At 39.6% G+C, this 18,737-nt stretch overlaps 1 protein-coding gene across 1 annotated transcript in view; it reads left to right on the top strand.

Annotated features, from left to right (window-relative positions):
- The window catches only part of Nlk (nemo like kinase), a 129,459-nt gene that overhangs the window by 78,697 nt on the left and 32,025 nt on the right, over nt 1–18,737 (top strand). The window contains exon 3 of the mRNA XM_027426561.2: nt 4,361–4,416. Coding sequence (XP_027282362.1) covers nt 4,361–4,416 — 56 coding nt within the window. The remainder of the gene's footprint in view (nt 1–4,360; nt 4,417–18,737) is intronic.

Here is an 18,737-nt window from a genome sequence, read left to right as displayed (position 1 = left end):
CTGACTGCTCTTAAAAAGGTGGTGGTATCACAAGCTGCTGTTTAGCTTTGCTCATAACCCATTCCCATAAAGTAATTAAGTTCCTAAGGCAATGCCAGAGTAATTAGTGCAAGAAAGGAAACAGAATTCTGAAGATCACCCCTGTTCAAACACACAGACAGTTCTAATGGGTTTTGTAAGAGGCAGCTTGACATCAGAGCTGGGTTTGAACTGCAGTTCTGATGTTTTCTAATACTATGTCTTTAGTTTATTCAAGGTTGAACTCTCTTATTTGTAAAACGAGCATGATAGAAGTAGAAATGACTGTCTTTGAGTGTTGTAGAAACTAAATTTTTTCATGATATGGACAAATATACACAAATACTTCTTAGAGCTCTCCAGCTCTATCAGAAAAGTGTCTGTGACATCCTTAGGACTATTTGATGTGAGGCACTAATAGGACGTTCTGAAGATAGTGTGACAACACTGTTTTATACATAATCAGTTTCTCCTTTGCTTCTGATCTGTCTCCAAAGGCATCTCAGGACCAACATGCTTGGTATATGTGAATGCCAATCTTAAGAGGCAGCCAGTATTTGATGGAGCTAAGCCACAATTGGTCCTGTGGGGGAAGTGCATAACAGTATCAAAGATGCAAAAGACTGGGCAAGGTAGCACATGCCTTTGATCTCTGTTGAGTTCAAGACCAGCTTCATCTAGTACAGAGTTCCAGACCCGCCAAGGCTATGCAGTGAGGCCTTGTCTCAAACAAACAAAACAGTTTTAAAACACTGTCATTTTAAAGAGGAAAAAACTAGCTGTTTAATGTATACTGTTAATGTGTGTGCTAGATGCTCATGTATACTGATTCATTTACTTCATAGAAATCTTGTGAAGTAGAACTTGTTAATCCTACTTTACAAAGAAACCAAAGACGTAGGGACACATCTCCCACAGTCACGATCAGAGTTAAAAATCTGTTTGGCTCCAAACATGAATGAACTGCTAATCCACTTAGCAACTTGGATAAGTCTTACAGGCATATGTGTATAAAAGAAACTGTGTGGAGACCAGCAAACAATATGTCTCAGCCGGTAGAGATACCTGCTGTCAAACTTAACAACCTGAGTTCACCCCCTAGGACCCACATGGTAGAAGGAGAAGATTGATTCCCACACATGCCATGACACACATTTACCCCCTCCACATGCACAAAAAATAAATAAATGAAAGTTTAATTTTTGAGGGGGTGTTGTTTTTGTTTATGAGACTGCCTCTCTCTTTGTAGCCCTGGCTGTCCTGGAACTTACTTTGTAGCTTAATTCAGATCTATCTGTTTCTATCTAATTCCTCTACTTCCGGAGTATGCCACCACGCCCAGCTTGAAAGTGTGATTTTTTTTTTTTTTGAAAAGAACTTCTTAAAAGCTGTGCACAAAAGAGTGTATGTCGTTTTGATTCCATTTGTGTAAGGTTTAAGAATTATGGTGACAGAGTGAGGGTTGTTATTCAAAGGGAGGGAAGGCACTTTCTAAGATGTTGAAATGCTTAATTTGTTGATCTGGGTAACTTTTACATGGCTGTGTATGCATAAAATTTGTCAAATTATGCTCTTAGAATTTGTATACTGTAGCAATAATGTAGTCTCTCTACCTTAAGAGAATGGCCAGACATGAAACTCCAATTGGTGTGTTTGTGTTTTACTCTTGCCTTTGCATCCTTGGCAGTGTGAGTGAACACTTAGATTTCTGTCACCTCTCCCACCACCTAGGAGGAGTTCATGTATGCTGGTCAAGTGCACTTTCACTGAGCTAAATGGTCAGATTTCCTTAGACAGAATTAAGTTTATTCATTATAATGGTTTTACTGATAAAAAGACAACCGAAACTGAGCTACATGGTCACCATGTAAACACTTTGTCCTGAATCTTCTAACTGAAAGGATTAAAATCTTAAAAGTCAGATATGCACATCTGGTCATGACCATCACTTTTTAAAAGTAGCTAAGTCTGGTAGGGTTTCTTATGGTTTGGGGTTTTTATTTTTGTTTTGTTGTGTTTCATACAGGGTCTCACTATGAAACAGGTAAATTAGTCTGGGCCTGTTTCTGCCCAAGTGTCAGTACACCTGGCTACTTTGTGGTTTGTTTTTTTTTTTTTTTTTTTTTTTTTAGGTGGTATTAGGGATACTTGGATTTCTTCCAAGGTATCTTTAAAGGTACCTTTCTGTTTACATCAAAGGCAAATTTTTCTTTGACTTCCCTGAATGATGGCTGAGTTGAGAAATTCCTGGCTGTTTAAATGGGAGAGTTGCTCATGAAATTCTGTTTGAGCTCTCCAGAGTCCCATCTCACTTGTCACATTGCTTTTGAAATCCTAGACCCTTTTTGCTGGTCTGAGCACTGCTTTTGTTTGCTAGAAACACTGCTATGCACCTCTATTAAACACTTAGATTAAACAAAACAACAGGCATAAAGACGTCCAGACTGAGCTTAAAGCAGTCAGCAGCCAAATGGGATAGGGCAAATGTCTGACAGTGTTGTGGCTTTTCTACAGGGAACCTCATCGAATTTGGAATAAGAAAGCCTTATTCTTCTTAAAATAGGGTTGTCACTTCCCACTAGATAACCGCTAATTAGCACAGATAGATTTGAAGTGTAAAATAGCTTTGCCTAATAGACACTGTCACTCTTTGAGTTTGTTTTCCCCCAAGACAGACTGCATCTTGCTCAGGTACAGAGTTGAGAGTCTAAAAGATACCCAGTAACAGGCTGATTTCTAATCACCTTTCTCAAGCTTCAGACATTCGTGTTAATTTTTGAGTGTATGCTATAAGTAGGAAAGTTATACAGATTTGCTACACTGCTAATTAAAGATTTTAAAATATATAAAAGTGAGGTAATTATTTTTATATGATAAAAGTTCTTTGAAGAAACTGGAAATGTTTTCTGCTCATGAGAATTCTAAGTATAAACATTTTGTTGTTGTTGTTGTTATTGTTTCCCATCCCCAGCAAGCTCATGAGTAAATAACGGTAAAAACCAAGAAATCAAAAAGGTTAGATCCTGCAGGGTTTTTTGTTTTTTTTTTTTTTTTTTGATAGAAATACCTAACTGATGTAGCTGATGCTTCAGATGTAAGGGGCATAGGAGTTCCAAATGAGATGGAAATGAACTTCTCAGTAGCTAAGGCTGTGTACTGACCACATGGATATTATTCTTTTGCCTGCTTTGTAATTTTCAAATTCTCTACAAGAGAAGATAGTTCTTAAAAACTATGGTAAACCTGGTGTGTTGGCATACACCTTTTATCCCAGCGCTCAGAAAGCAGAGTCAAGCAAATCTCTGCAGAGCGAATTGCAAGTCATCCAGGACTACACAATGAGGCCCTGTGTGGGGCGAGGGGTAGGGATGAGATCAGAAAGCTTGTGCTTGTATCACACTGTTTCTTGATCATCTCTTCTTTGTATTTGAGCCTAATATTTCTCCTTGCGAATTAGGTGTGATGTTACAACCAGGACTCACGGCATAACTAGATGGCAGTGGAAACAAGTCTATGTATTATTTTCTATTGGTAACACACTGCTTTATAAAAAGTACTGGAATTTCAAGCTTAAAGTCTGTTTCCCCACTCCAGTAGCTTCTTTTCTTGTACTTGGAATAAAGTCCATCATATCTAAAGTGACTTAAGGAGATCTGCCTTCCTCTTGGACTTTATACCACTGTATTTTCCTCTGAACCATTGTGTTTCATAACTGAGGGCTTTTCCCGTTTCCACAAGCTGCCTCCATACCATCACATTGCCTGCTCATTGACTGACAAACTCTTATCCAGCCTTCAAGTCTATTAGTGTTACTTCTGGGAGGCTTTCCGCTCCATTCTCCTTACATGTTTCCTGCATAGTAATGAAGGGTATGGTTCTGTATTGTGCACGTTGTTTCATGCATACCTTCTCTTCTAGTCATGAAAACTGGGTCGCTAATAATTTTGTTCATATGCATAAACTAAAAACCTGCTATAGTGCCTGACAGGTGAAATGTGTGTAGTAAGCATTTGCTGAATAGAGGAGCAGAGCAATGGAAGGTAGAGACGATCTTCATGCTCTTAAACAGCTATGATATTCCTTCCCACCACTCTGAGCAGCCCTTGGTAGTGTGTGATGTAACCCATTTCAGCTTAGCTAGAATCATCTCTATCTTTCTTAGGAGCTATCTTAGGGATTATATGTTTTTTTACTAATGAATAGTTCCTTTCAGTGGCCAGTTGCTACTAAGCCTTAAGTCATTAGTTAACAGCATTTACTTGCATTTGTGTCAAACTTTGTTTTCTTTTTCATTCTCTAAATTTGACTTTGTGTTTTGTTTTGTTTTTTTCCCTTTTCTCAGGTACTCTCTGCCCTTGACATACTCCAACCTCCACACATTGACTATTTTGAAGAAATGTATCCTAACCAGGGAGTGTGAAAGAAGGGGACATTTAAAATTGTGATTGCTTAACCTGTTCTTTTACCACCTTTGGGGGGTTCATGTCATGAATTATATTGTCTCATCCTTGCAGAAGTGGTTGAATACCTACCTGAAAACAGGTAATTTTTAAATCCTAAGTATGAGCTCATTGTTACCAGGAGGTCCTGTGTGGTAAGAGATGGATAGATCTCATATTTATTATCCATGTAGTTTTGTGAGCTACATGGTCACTATCCCATTTTGTAGATAACCAGAGAGGCAGCAATGTTGTACAGGAGCTCCATGGAATGAATGGTTTTGCCATAACCAGCAACTGTCTGTCAAGAGGATAGTATTGTGCTTGCTTTTAACACTTAACGGTGCCGGGAAATTAATGTTATGTTCCATGAACAAAATGGCGGTGGTGATGAGATGGAGGAGGTAATGGTGGTGGCGGCTATTACTACTGTCTAGACGCCAAACACACTAAGTTCTTCATACATATTTATTTAATTCTTATAACAAGCTACTGTGTGGGGTGCTGTATTCTCATTTTACAAATGAGTAAATCGGGGCACAAAAGGTAAGAAACTTGGCAGAGACCACAGAACTAGAAAGTATTAGGATTAATGTTTAGTTCAGTCTGGCTTGAAAGTGCCGTGTTCTTAGTTCCTGCCTATATGACTCTCTCCCATTTTTACTAATGCTGCCTAAAGATTGTTTGTTAGGTAGCCAGCGTAATAATGAACAGTAAAATAATACGTGTAACAGTTTCTGAGACTGCATGAAGAAAAGTGAGATATAGACAAGGCCATCTGATGGTGGTAGGCTGGGTGTCAGCAGTTGGCATTTGCAGGTAACCTAGTGAAGCATCACATTAAGTTGGGTGAAGTCCTGATTGTGTGGTCTATTTGAATGAGGGTTTTTATGGATACTTAGGCCTGTTACTTGGAGTGAAAGCCAATTATCTGTTGCTTCTCTGATTCAGCACTGAAACAAAAGAAAATCTTTCCTCTTTCTTACCTGGTAGCAGTAGCTGGTAATCCCATCCCAGACAACCGTAACTGGGAACAATGAAGTGCTCCCAAAGGGGAAGAGAACAGCCCAGTGGGCTTAGGAATGGGGAACCTTATAAGGTGATTGCAGTGACAGTGAGCCACATGGCTGGGGTGTTTCAGTCTGATAAACGAAGCTCTTAAGTGCTGTCATCCCAGGCAACATTTTAATCCATGAATCATTTATGCAATTGATCCTTTCTTGCAGTACAACTTGGTGCACTTGAGGCGCCCCAGCAGTGCACATTCCAAAAAAAAAGGACTTGACTTTTGTCTCTTGTCCAACTGTTGGTTGGTAAGAGAGTCTGCGTACCTGATATATTTGAGCCAAGCCAGATCATTCTCACATGTATAAAATTGGCCCAATGTGATAACACACATATTGATTTTATGGTCAGCCTGGACCATTGTGAATTCAAAGCCACCCTAAGACCCATGTCTTGGGTCGATGCTGGGTGAATGGAGTGGGGAAGGAGGGAGGGAGAAAAATTACCCAAGTGTCTGAAAGAAGAAGAGTTGGAAAAGTACTTTCTCACTTCAGTTTCCTTCTCAGGCAGAGACATTAACTGTGTTTCATAGCTTCATGAAGATTGCTTGTAGAAAGGGAAGGTGCCTTGGGAATGAGCAGCACTTCTTCCATTCTCTGCAGAAGTGTCCTCTTACACTTGGCCAGGAGCTGCCTTCTTTAACCTTGTAGTTGGTGTTGTCAGTCTGAAGTACTATTCCTGCCTCTTTGGAAATGAAGTTTTTAAACCAAACTTTTGTATCAGGAAAAATGTTCTTTTAGGTACATAATTTATTATAGCTTGTATCAGAGGTTCCCAAGACTAGCCTCAGGATTAGTGGACTTCCTGGAACAACTTAGAGAACTCAGGAAAGCTGTTATTCTCATGATTACAATTTATTATAGCAAAAGACACAAAATTATCATGGGAGAAAGCTCATTGGGAGGGTATGGGGTTCCAATTGTGCTCTTTTAGTAGAATGGTAAAGCACTCGGTTTTGTTGTCCCAGCTACAGTGTATAACAACATGGGCAAGTCATAGCAACAGGGGAAGCTCTTTTGAGCCTTGCTGTTCAGAGACTATATTGTGGGTCAATTACATAGTATGGGAGCTACCCATGTACTTGACCTTCATCTCCAGCCATCTTTCCCTTCCATGCTAGTGGGTCAAACAATACAATATAACACAAAGCCCTGGGCATATAAAAAACAGGTGCTCATCAGGAATCATATTGAAAGTATAAACTTAATGTGCCATAACCAAAGCCCCCAAGGGTAGAGTGGTACCAGTATCAGGCAAACTCTCCAGTGGCTCAAAGGTAATTTCCCAGCTAGAAGACTTCAGAATATGTAGGGTTTGGCTAAAGCTGGACTACCTGAATTTGTCTATGCTGTTTATAAACTATCTGTGGGGAATGAATGTTTTCATTTAGAAGGAAAAAAAAAGATGAGTATGAAGGCAGTAAATACCAAACACAGTTCAATTAACTTCATTGACATTGTATAGTTCAGTCAAAAATTGTTTATGTCAGCCAGGCGGTGGTGGTGCGAGCCTTTAATCCCAGCATTTAGGAGGCAGAGGCAGGTGGTTCTCTGTGAATTCTAGGACAGCCAGGGCTACACAGAGAAACCCGTCTTTAAAAAAAAAAAAAAAATGTTTATATCAAGGATTAATCTTGTGTTCTAAAGTTTGTTGCTCATTTAAAAAAATCATAATGGCTTAGCTGGGTAAGGGTACTGCCCCCAAGCCTGATCGCCTGAATTTGATCCCTGGGACCCACATGGAGGAAAGAGAAAACCAACCCCCACAAGTTGTCCTCTGATCTTCACACATGCATACCCCTCACATACACACTCATAGACACCCAATAAATAAATAAGTAAATGTAATGGATGGAATTTCTATCAGAGAGGAATTCTCTCCTACTTACTATGGACCATCATGTAATTGTTCCTAAGAAAACCTTGATTCATCATAATTTCATATATTTCCAAAAGAAAAGTTAGAATAGTTAGGTTTTAAAATCATGAGTGGCATGGCTGACTTTGTAGTGTTATAGGCAACTTCAGCCCATTTTATTACGTGCTTATGATTCATTATGAATGTTCAAGTAAAGGACATTTGTCATAAAATACTCATGGCATCTTCTAGTATTTGCTTAAACATTTACTCTCTTATTTTGCTTCATCATATCACATTCTAGCTTCCTTTTAAAATTGACATACTGCTCTTAAAGTAATGGGAAAATCTTTCAACTCAAAGCTTCAATAGTCTTATGTTTCCTGTCTTACAATTATTGCTTGTATGTAGAATCAGGAAAAGAAAAAGGTAATTAATCTCTGAGGTGTTATTTGTAAAAACTGGATGCTTTCACTATGAAAAGGATCTTACCTGTGACTGCCATACAGTTGTAAAGATTGTTAGGAAGGTGTGGTTAGCTTGGACAACAGTAGAACGGCTGACAGATGAAAGTGAAGGAAATGCCTTGGTTACATGTGTGCTCTGCCTTTGCTTTTTTTTTTCTGCAATGCAGATAAATATGTTACTGCCAAAGCAAAAAAAAAAAAAAAAAAAAAAAAAGTTTAGTTTTAGTTTCTCTTCAGTTAGGTGATAAGAAAACATTACTAAAACACAGCTATATGAAAGATTAATGGGGACTCAAGTTACCATATGGATTGCATGTATTTGCTATGTCAGAGCCCCCTCTGTGGTATCTCAGAAATATGCACACATACTATTCCTATTCCACATAGTTTTAGATAGTGGGTTGTTTTCTCTTTCAGAGGGTTGCTGTGTCTTTGTGGATTTTAGAGTGAATAATATTTTGGCTTTTAAATACAGTTGGCCCTCTTCTGTTCGTGTGTTCCAAAATTAAAATTCATCCATCCTTAGATGGAAATATTCAGGAAATAATACATGAAAGTTCACCTGTAACGAGTGTGCACAAGTTCCTTATCATTTTTTCCCAAACAATGTAACAACTGTTTATACAATGTACATGTTATATGTCTTAAAGTAATGTGAGGAGCTGGCAGTATAGATCAGTGCTTAGAACATTTGTCTAGCATGCACAAGGATCTGGGTGGGTTCAGTATCCCCTGCACAGGAGGATCTGTGTAGATTATACACACCATGTATTTGAGGGATTTGGGGATCTGAAGAAAGGCCTAGAACAAACTCATGAAGATAGTGAGGGAGTATATATGGTCACGGCATAGTGCTATTAGAAACTGTTTTTGAAGCCTAAGTGTGATTTGTTTTAGACAAATATCAAGTACATAAATCTATTGTTACACATAATGGATTTATTCGTTGGATATTTAATTAGAGAGATCCATACTTAAAGTCAGTCTCTCTGTCTCTCTTCCTCCCCCACAACCCTCACCTCTTGTGTGTGCTCACACAAATATTTCCCAAGTTGTGAGGGGAGAGAAGTGGTCTTCCATTGTACATACATTTACCATGTGGTTACACGTTTTCTAAGATAAGGAAAATTTTGATGTTATGTAATTCAGTTTTAATACACAAACATTTTGAAACCAGAAAGTGGGGGGCTAGAGAGATGGCTTAGTTGTTCACAGCACTTACTGATCTTTCAGAGGGCCTTGAGTTAAGATCCCAGTATGTATATTGAGTGACCCACAACTACCTGTATCTCCAGAGAGATCCTACCCCTCTGGCCTCCATGGGCACCTTTATATACTCAGACACACATACAGACACATAATTTAAAATAATGAAAATAAACCTTTAAAACCAAATGATGATTTGAAACTTAATTGAAACCTGGCCCTGGTAGCAAATTGCTGTAATTCTAGCACTTGGGAGGGGAAGGGTGAAGGATCAGGAGTTTAAAGCCTGCCTTAGTTACACGACACCCTGTCTCAAATCTCTCACTATTTCCCATAGTTGAATAGTTCACAAAGCCATAGATGAATAGTTAATAGTTATAGAAAATCCAAGTTTTATGACTATTTTGATGTAATCAGGTGTAGGATAAATAGCTTCATATAGTTATTTACAGGTTTCCCCAGAGAAACTGAAACTAATAAAAATGATTTATATTGGTGCCTTATAGAATTTTGCTTATATCTTTAAATAGTACGTATCTGAGGTTATCCGAGCAACTAAAAATTGGTTGATATATAGATTATAATTGTTTTCATACCTGCCTATAGAAGGCAGCAGATTCAGCCTAAGGCAAGTGTAGAAGGGGTAGGAAGTCCCACCTGTTACACCTTCTGGTGTTTTTTTTGTTGTTTTGTTTTTATTTGTTTATTTATTTATTTATTTTTGGTTTTTCGAGGCAGGGTTTCTTTGTGTAGCCTTGGCTTTCCTGGAAGTCACTCTGTAGACCGGGCTGGCCTTGAACTAATAGAGATCTGCCTACCTCTGTCTGCCTCCCAAGTGCTGGGATTAAAGGATGCACCACCACTGCCTGGCCAGCCCCAGTTTTTAACAGAAAGTATCAATCTAGGTGTATTATTTCATGAACATAAGTATTATTGACTTTATTTGCAGGAATTTGTCTTTCTTCAGTACTGTGTTCCTGTCACTTAGAACATGCCTGATATAATAGGTACAAAATAAACATTTTTGAATGATAAAGTAAAAGGGTCTCTGCTCTACAGATTTTATAATCTAGTGTAAAATTCAGTCATAGCAATAATGATTATAATACAGGTTTGAAAGTGTTGTGATGATTGAAAATAGGAACTAGGGGTGATAGTATGTGCCTGTGATTAATTCCAGCACCTGGGAGGCAGAGTAACGAGGACCAGGAGTTCAGTGATAGTCTGAGCTCATGATGTCTCTAGAAACAAGGTATAGAGAGAATACTGAAGATCTGATTTTCACTGTTTCCATTTTTACAAGCTGAATCTGATGATTTAAAACAAAAGCTTTCACTTACATAGTGTTACCAAACATGGTCCTTTACTGCTGAAGCATAGAACAGAAGTAGAGGCAATATAAAAAGAATATAGCACAACAACCAAGGAATAGCCAGATTCCCAAACACTGATCATTTTGTCTGTGTCTGGTCTGCCTTGTTTATTCATTCATCCAAACAACTTTAAACTAATTACTGTGGATACAAACTTTAAGAAGAAATTTAATGTGTACTAAATATTTTACTCCTATCTTCATTTTAAGATGAAGAAACTGAGGGCTGGAGAGATGACTCAGTGGTTAAGAGCACTGACTGTTCTTGCAGAGGACCCAGGTTTGGTCCCCAGCATCCACATGGCATCTCAACTGTCTGTTAACTCCACTCCAAGGGGATCCATGTCCTATTCTGGCTTCCCCAGGAACCAGGCACACATGTGGTCACAGACATACTTGCAGGCAAAAAAATATTCATGTACATTACATTTTTAATTATAAAGAAAAAATAAAACAACTAACAGTTGTGATAGGATATAGGAACATAGACAAGTGATATTGGACTTTAAAGGTGGAGGTGGGAGGTGGTGTTGCTTCAGACAGGAAAAACAAATGTGTTTGTGTTGAGGAAAAGGCATTGAAGAGGGTGGATGTTCCAGTTGGAGTAGCAGAAGCAAGCTCTAATGATTGCTCAGTCTTTGTTTGGCTAGAGATTAGCATGCAGTTTCATACTAATTTAGACTGGAGTAAATGCTCTCAAGTTCTATTGGGCAGAATGGCATTTTAAGCTAAATTATCTGGATACAGAAGTAGATTTCTCGTCAGACTAACTTGAGGTCTTGTTGGCTTTTGGAGAATGGTTTTATACTTGTTAGCTGTGGTTTGGGTGTAGGTTTAATGTTTTCCAGGTTATTGACCTAAAGAACTGAAAATAAGGGCTCACACAAACAGAGCAAGATAACTTTACTTGGAGCACATCGATATTGCAGATTCAATAGTACAGATGAGAGAGGGAGACACTGTTAAGATCTATTGCAGGCCACATACAGGAGAATTCTCAAGGGCCACCTCAGTCAATGGCCCTTTTCATGGGGTCTATAAGGAGAGTGTGGTTACTAAAGAGTATAATTTGGGTGGTTTTCTATTTCGATGCATAGATTAGGTACACAGTGTCCCTTACTCTGCATGCACTCAAAACTAGTCAAAACCAGATCAGCCTTTCCATTCTTTATACCCAGATACAATGAAAATATATTTGATTAGAAATTGTCCTGATTGTTGTTAGGGTAGAGATACTTACACAGTTGTTCTACACAGAGAGGTGTATACTTAGCTCAATTCAGTTGGGGTCTCAGTCTGATGTTACTGGGTCCCTTGTTTGGTGGGGGGGGGGGGTTATGGGCATAATATGTGCAGATAAAGGAGTTCAGATTAGAAGAGGGAGGAGGCATTTCCGTGACCAAAACCAAATAGAGCCCAGGTTCCTAAACTTCCTTATGCTTGCCTTCCTCACACTTGTTGTATTGGGGCAGGGGGTGGGGGTGGGGGGATGAGATTTGACTTTTTGTAAATGAAAATTGTGGGCCAATAAAATGTTTGAAATATAGATAGAGGCTTATTTAAAAAAAAAAAAGCCTGTTTTAGGTGTTTATATTTTGAGACATCTATATAGCTCCAGCTGACTTCAGGCATGCTGTGTACCTCTGGATGGTCTTGAGCTTGTAGTCCTGCTGCTTCCACCTCTCAGTTGCTGGGATACAGTCATGTCCTCCCACTTTGCAGTGCTGGGATCCAACCTCAGGCTTCTTGCAAACTAGACAAACATTCTGCCTAGCCACATCTGCAGCTCTTAAAATTGTTATATTCGTGGGCCGGGGGAACCTATTCCAGTGGTTTCTATGGCTTCTGTTGATTAGTTGATTGACCTTTTTTAAAAACAAGTCTCAACTAGTTGAGACTACCCTAGAACTTACTCTATTACCCAGGCTGGCCTCAAACTGGGGTTTATTGGCTCTCAGTCTCTGGATTTATATGCATATATGCCTTTTTGATGGTCGTTGTTGGTGATCATCAGGCTCTACCACAGAGCTGTTTCAATTTTAAAATGACATAAAAATCATGGGGGTTGGAGAGGTGACTCATTGTTTAAAACACATACAGATATGGAGCTGGCTTGTCTTACCCAATGCACTTTGTAAAGAAATTTGAAATAATGCCCTTTTCTCTGGGAAACTCTTCTTGTTTTGTTTTTTATTTGTTTTCGAGGCAGGGTCTTTTGTATCCCAGATTAGCCTCAGAATCCTGATGAGATTACTGGTATGCACTACCACAGCCAGTTTTGTGTAGTGCTAGAGACTGAATCCAGGGCTTTGTGCACACTAAGCAAGCACATAATCAATTGGGCAGTCACATCCCCAGCCCTCTTATCTTATTACTTGTGGTTTTAGTGACGAAGACTCAGCCAACAACTTTCTGGACAATAACAAACTAGAATGGCAGCTTTCCACCTTGTTTGCTGTTTTTCTGGTGGTACAATTGATTTTTTTTTTTTTTAGTCAGTTTTTCAGTTACTTATTTTTAAGGGGTGTCTACGGGAGTTCAGAGGTGTCCCATCCCTCTGGAGCTGGAGTTACCAGCAGTGGTGAGCCACCTGCTGTGTGTGGGGGTCTTAGGAACTGAATTTGAGTTCAGTGCAAGAGCAGTATGTGTTAACTAGTGAGCCATCTCTCCAGCCCCCATGATTTTAAAGTCAATTTTAAATTGAAATTGAGGTAGTTTTAATTTTTGACATTCTATACAATAGATTAGTTTGCTTTAAAAGGGAAAGGAATTTGCCTTTGCCTGGGAAAGTGATACCATTCAAATAGTTGAACAGAATGACCTTTTATCCCATTGATTTCTATAGAGAAGCATGGGTATGCTTCAGAAAAGGTCAGTGGTTCTAATTGACACACACACCAATTTTTCTCTGCTTGTAAAGGCATGGTACTGTTTGTTGCAAGGAAGATGATGAGATTTAGGGCTGACCAATTGTTAAAAGAGAACATAGCTTGCTTACTCTGGCACGTTGCTGCTTTTCTATTTTTGAGAAAGCATTATTTGAAATTGACAATATCCACAAATCAGAGCCTCTTTGTCCATATGCTTAATGCTTTCATTTCAGATGAAATCTAGGTTGAAATTTCCTTTCTGCCAACTTGATTTGAAAAGGAGGGAGAAAGTAAAGGGAAAGAATTCATTAAGTCTTATGTATTTATGGTTGAAATTTTCTTTCAACTAGGAATGGCAGGAGTTTAGAAACCATATTTGAAATAGATTAGAGCGTGTTTTAACTGTCATTCATGTATAAGAGAGTCTGGCTGGAGGGTTTAATAAACTGTAGTATGCAAATCAAGAATTTACTATGTTCTTTGGAAAAGTCCCTTGGCTGTCATATTTGTCCAGCATTTATCACATCAAGATGAAGACTTTTTAAAGGTGCTTGAGCCAGGCCTGACAACTTTGATCCCTAGGACAACCATAGTGGAATGAGAGAAGTGACTCCCCAGAGTTGTCCTCTGACCTCTGGAGGCAAGCTGATGTGTGCTCACACACTCTTATTCTTGATCAATCCAGAAATGAAGACCTGGTTTGATCCTAGCACCTGGGAGCCAGAGGCAGGCAGCTCTGTATCAGTTTGAGACCAGTTTGGTCTACATTGTGAGCTCCAAGCCAGCTAGGACTGCATGATGAGACCTTGGTGCACACACAATAATAAACGATGATAATGATGATGATAATAATAATAATAATAATAATGAGAAAGACTATTTTTAGAGGCAGAATTTTATTATGTATCCCAGGTTGACCTCATATTTGGAGGTTTTCCTGCCTCAGCCTCCTCAGTTCTGAGAATACACACATGACTGCCATACCCAGTTTAAGAAGAAGATTCTTTTATCGGGTGGTGATGGGCCACGCCTTTAATGCCAGCACTCCAGAGGCATTAAAGGTGTGTGCCAGCACCTCCAAACCTAGATAATGAGTTTTTAACCCAACAGGTATTTTTAAAGATAGTGCCTCACTGTATAGCCATTACTGACCTGAAACTCAATATGTAGACTGGCTTCAGACTCAGAGATCCACCTGCTGCTGCCTCCCAAATGCTGAATTAAAGGCGTGCACCACCATGCTCAGCTAGGTAATTTTTATGACTCTGTTACAGCTTTTCTCTTGCGCTCCGGTGGCTAGCCCTACTAAAATGCTTGCTTAACCATATTTTATTTAGACATAATTGCATAACATTGTGGTGTAGAGGAAGCATTTCTAATAGTTGATGTTTTGCCTGTATGTATTACCTGTGAGGGTGTTGGATCCTCTGGAGCTGGACTTATAGACAGTTGTGAGCGTTCATGTGGTGCTGGGAATTGAACCCAAGTCCTGGAAAACAGCCAGTGCTCATAACCTCTGAGTCATAGAGTAGAATTTTGTAAATAAGATTTTTTTTTAACTGGGCTGGGGAGATAATCTCGCTCAGTATTAAGAGCACTGGCTTCTGTTCTAGAGGATCCAGGTTTGATTCTGTATTACCTGGGGGATCCAATACCCTCTTTGGTGTCTGCAGGCACCAAGCATCCATGTGCACAGACACCCACACACATAAAAATAAACATTCCTTTTAAAAACAGTTTTAAAGGTGCTAGCTCTTAATGTGAAATGGACTTTCTCTATATCTTGTGTTCTTTAACCTTGACGATATGGTTAATACTCAACTCAGCAGCCCTCCTAAACCCTTAATGGACCTTTCTTTCCCTGCATTACCTTTACCAAACCTTTCTTATAGGTAGAAATTATGACATAAATTGCTCCTTCATCCTGAAATCTCAAGAGCCTCCTCCCTGTAACAGTTGTCTTCTTTGGGGACCTTGCTGTCCACAGGAAGATTGCCCAGGTTTTAGTCTGTTACAAAATCCTAAGGATATTTTCAGAAGAAGCTGTTTAAAAGTTCTAGCTTGGATTTTTTTTTCCCCCTCCTGCTTTTAAGAGAGTCACTATAGTTGGAACAACTTTTTCACACCAGCTCTTTGAAGCTCTTCTGTTCCAGGTGAAGTGGAGGAGGGGGAGCTCCACTCCAGTCTTCACCTCTCCATTAAAATATAAATATATCTCTAAAATGTGCCAGCTGGTGCAAACGAAATGCCATCAGGTTCTCAGCTTCAGAGGATAAAATCTACAAAGGCACACCTAATTTGAGCCTCTGAAAAGCCTGAGAACCCTATTATCATCTCCCAAACTGCTTAGCCTTCTGCTTAACCTTTGATTGTGAGCTGCCTGCCAAACTTAATTCAGGTGTGAGGGTTTAAGGAAACTCGTGGGACTGTATTTATTTGATCTTTTCTGTCATAGCCAACTGTTGTGACTCCATTTCTATTTTTTTAAGGTTGCTAGATACCAGGACGCATGTGCTACATGGGGACCTAGAGGTTTCAGAAGCCACTATAAATATATCAGACTCACCTTAATTGGAGGATGTGGGCAATCAGTGGGGCGCTTAGCTACTTCACAGACCAGCTGTGTCTACTGCTATCAGCTGGATTTGAGAGCAGTACCTCAGGAAACTTAATAGACTAGCAGAAGTCTGTATTTTATCAGCATGCTCTTTATTTCTATGCTTCTGGTTCTAATGCTTTGCTCTGTGCTTGTTGTTAAACATTAATATCCCTGGATCACATAATTGGCCATGGGTTTAATGTTACATGTCTAATTAGAACTCTTCCTCTTAGTGATGCTTACTTAGAGGAGGCAGGAAAACCAGATGGTAGAAAACAGGATTAGGTTGTGCTGGGCCTGGGGTGAAAGCTGCTAAGGAGGCTGAGTTAGAAACTGCAAGGCCTGCCTGGACTACAAAGTAAGTTCAAGGCCAGCTTTATCTATTTATGAGGGAGGGGTGCTCACATGGAGGCCAAAAGAACACTTGCAGGAATTGGTAGGTTGGTTTTGGATGTGTGCGGTGTTCAGTTGCAGGATGCTAACCTACAGCTAGTTACCACTGTAAGCTCAGGACTGCAGAACCCTTTGCCAGTGCCAGGGACCCACATAGGAAGTTCCCTCAGTCCTAACAGATTGACTCTTGGAATTGTTCCTTTTAAATTTTCAGTTTGTATGAAACCAACTATATAGACCTTCTTAAAGTGAGACATTCTGTAGAAAACTTTTTTTCTGGCACAAAAGCTTTTTGTCCATGTGTGACCGAACTCTAAAGAAATGTACCTATGGTAGACATGGCGTTTTCCAGTACCAGAAAAACTCACAAGACTGCATTAATCCATGAATAGCAGGAACTAGAGAAATGATTCATTCCAGTGGTTATGAGCACCTGCTACTCTTTCAGAGGATCTGGGATCAATTTCTGCCACCTACATGGTGGTTCACAGGGGATGTGACACCCTTTCTGATCTCCTTGGGCACCAAGAATGCATGTGATACACAGATAATACATGTGGGCAAAACTCCCATCAACACAAAGATAACTAAAAATTAAATAAAAACAGAAGTATACTGTAAGGCCAGAAAGTTAAAAAGATAATAAATGAATAGCCAGAAGTGGGCACATTTATAATCTCAGCTCTTGGAAGGCTCAGGCAAAGAGGCTAGCCTAGGCTACACAGTGATTTCCAGTCCAGCCTAGGCTACAAAAAAAACCTCCCTTAAGAGTAAATAGTTTTCCTCCTCCTTCAGCAGAGATGCTCTTTTGAGATCACACTAGCTTGAAAGAACTTTGTTGAATGGTCATCGGTTTCCATTTTTACCTGCACTGTTTCACTGAGTCTTCTCCCGCTGTACAACACACCCGGGGGGGGGGGGGGAGGCACTGATGGGAGAGTAAGAACACAGGCGTACGTTTTTATTTCAAGCAGCCCTGAGTTCAAATTCTAATTCCCCTGCCCTGTTTGCTAACCTTGAGAAGGTTAACCTTAATGTTCTTCTAGATAATAATGCAGGTAGCCGTCTTCCTCGCAGGGAGCGAATGAATTATGTAGAACATCTGGCAAGCTCCTGGCACTGATGTTCAACTCCTCACCCTCCCTTCTCCCTGGAATGTTGATGATGGTGACTGCAACCTCATTCCTTTCCCCGTTGTGCCAGACGCTGTGTGATTCTAAACCTAGATCCTGGCAAGAACGTTGGCGTGCCTACTTTATAAGCATAGAAATGTGAAAAAGTTACATAACATACCTAAAGTTACCAAGCTGGTAAATGGCAGTCAGGATTGTAACCCTCATTATTTGGGCTCTACATCACACCACCTTCCCACCGGCTAAATCTGTTCAGCTTCTCATTTTCAAAGACCAGTTTGCAGGCCTTTTTCCTTCTAAAGTATAATAATTTTGTTCTCAGCTTGTTGTGTGGTTTTATATTTCTAGGGTTTGCTTCATCTTTTAACAGACGGTATAGTTGAGAACAAGGGCTGGAGTCTAGCACCAGAGATCTGCTTCAAGCTAGGTGTGACCTTTGACTCATTCATTCACCCTTCTAAACCTCCTGATTCTTTATGTGATGACTGTGACAGTAGGAGTGACTTCTTGGAGTTAGTGGAAATAGACAAAGCAAAATAAAGCTAGGTGTATAACAAAATGTCAAGTATATAGCAACTGTTTTTTTCTTTTCGGTCAAACATCTATGTCTGTGTACATAAAAAATCCTGTCTCCTTGTCCTTGCTGCTTCATTTTTATCGATCAATGTCAGTCTCTCTCCAATCCCTTGACTGTTTGCCTTGCATTCATCTATCTTTTTTCTCTGTCCTGTCACTGAGCTAGCATGCTCTCTACACCCACTTGGTACCCAGTCAGTATTTATTGATGTTAATGATGATGGTTAAACAAAGATGCTCTTGGCATCAGTCCTGCAGCCTCTGAGACTGCTTGAGTAATCATGATTTCCTAAAAACAGAAACGTACTCAATCATCTTACTCCTAATAGAAGGTCAGAATTTGATGTCAGCGTTTGTTTCTGTAGTGATTGTGTTGCTTTTTCTTTACAGAATTATCTCTGACAGTTAGGGCAGTCGGGATTTCTGGCATGAAACTGATTATTTCTGCATTCTTAAATTACTTCCTAAAGTAGATGTAGCATCCTAGAGATGGGCTAAATAATTATTGATTATAGTTCAGGTTTGTTTTAATTGGAGTACAAGGTCAGGGAAGGCTCAACATTAAGGTGTTTGTCGTTGGCTGCCAGGCTTTAGATTAGGTTTCTGATCTCTCATAAATTCCGAAAACCTTTTTTTTTTTTTTCCTTCTGACAACCCTTTTTTTCCTCTTCCCTTCATTTCCTTGAAGCCTTGGTTTCTTAACCCAGCCTTCCCCTCTGATTCTGTCCTGAGCAACCTTTGT

The sequence above is a fragment of the Cricetulus griseus genome, chromosome 7 (assembly GCF_003668045.3).
Source record: "Cricetulus griseus strain 17A/GY chromosome 7, alternate assembly CriGri-PICRH-1.0, whole genome shotgun sequence".
Taxonomy (NCBI): domain Eukaryota; kingdom Metazoa; phylum Chordata; class Mammalia; order Rodentia; family Cricetidae; genus Cricetulus; species Cricetulus griseus.
Note: the sequence above shows the minus strand (reverse complement) of the source record. Positions and strands in the feature narration are given on the sequence as shown.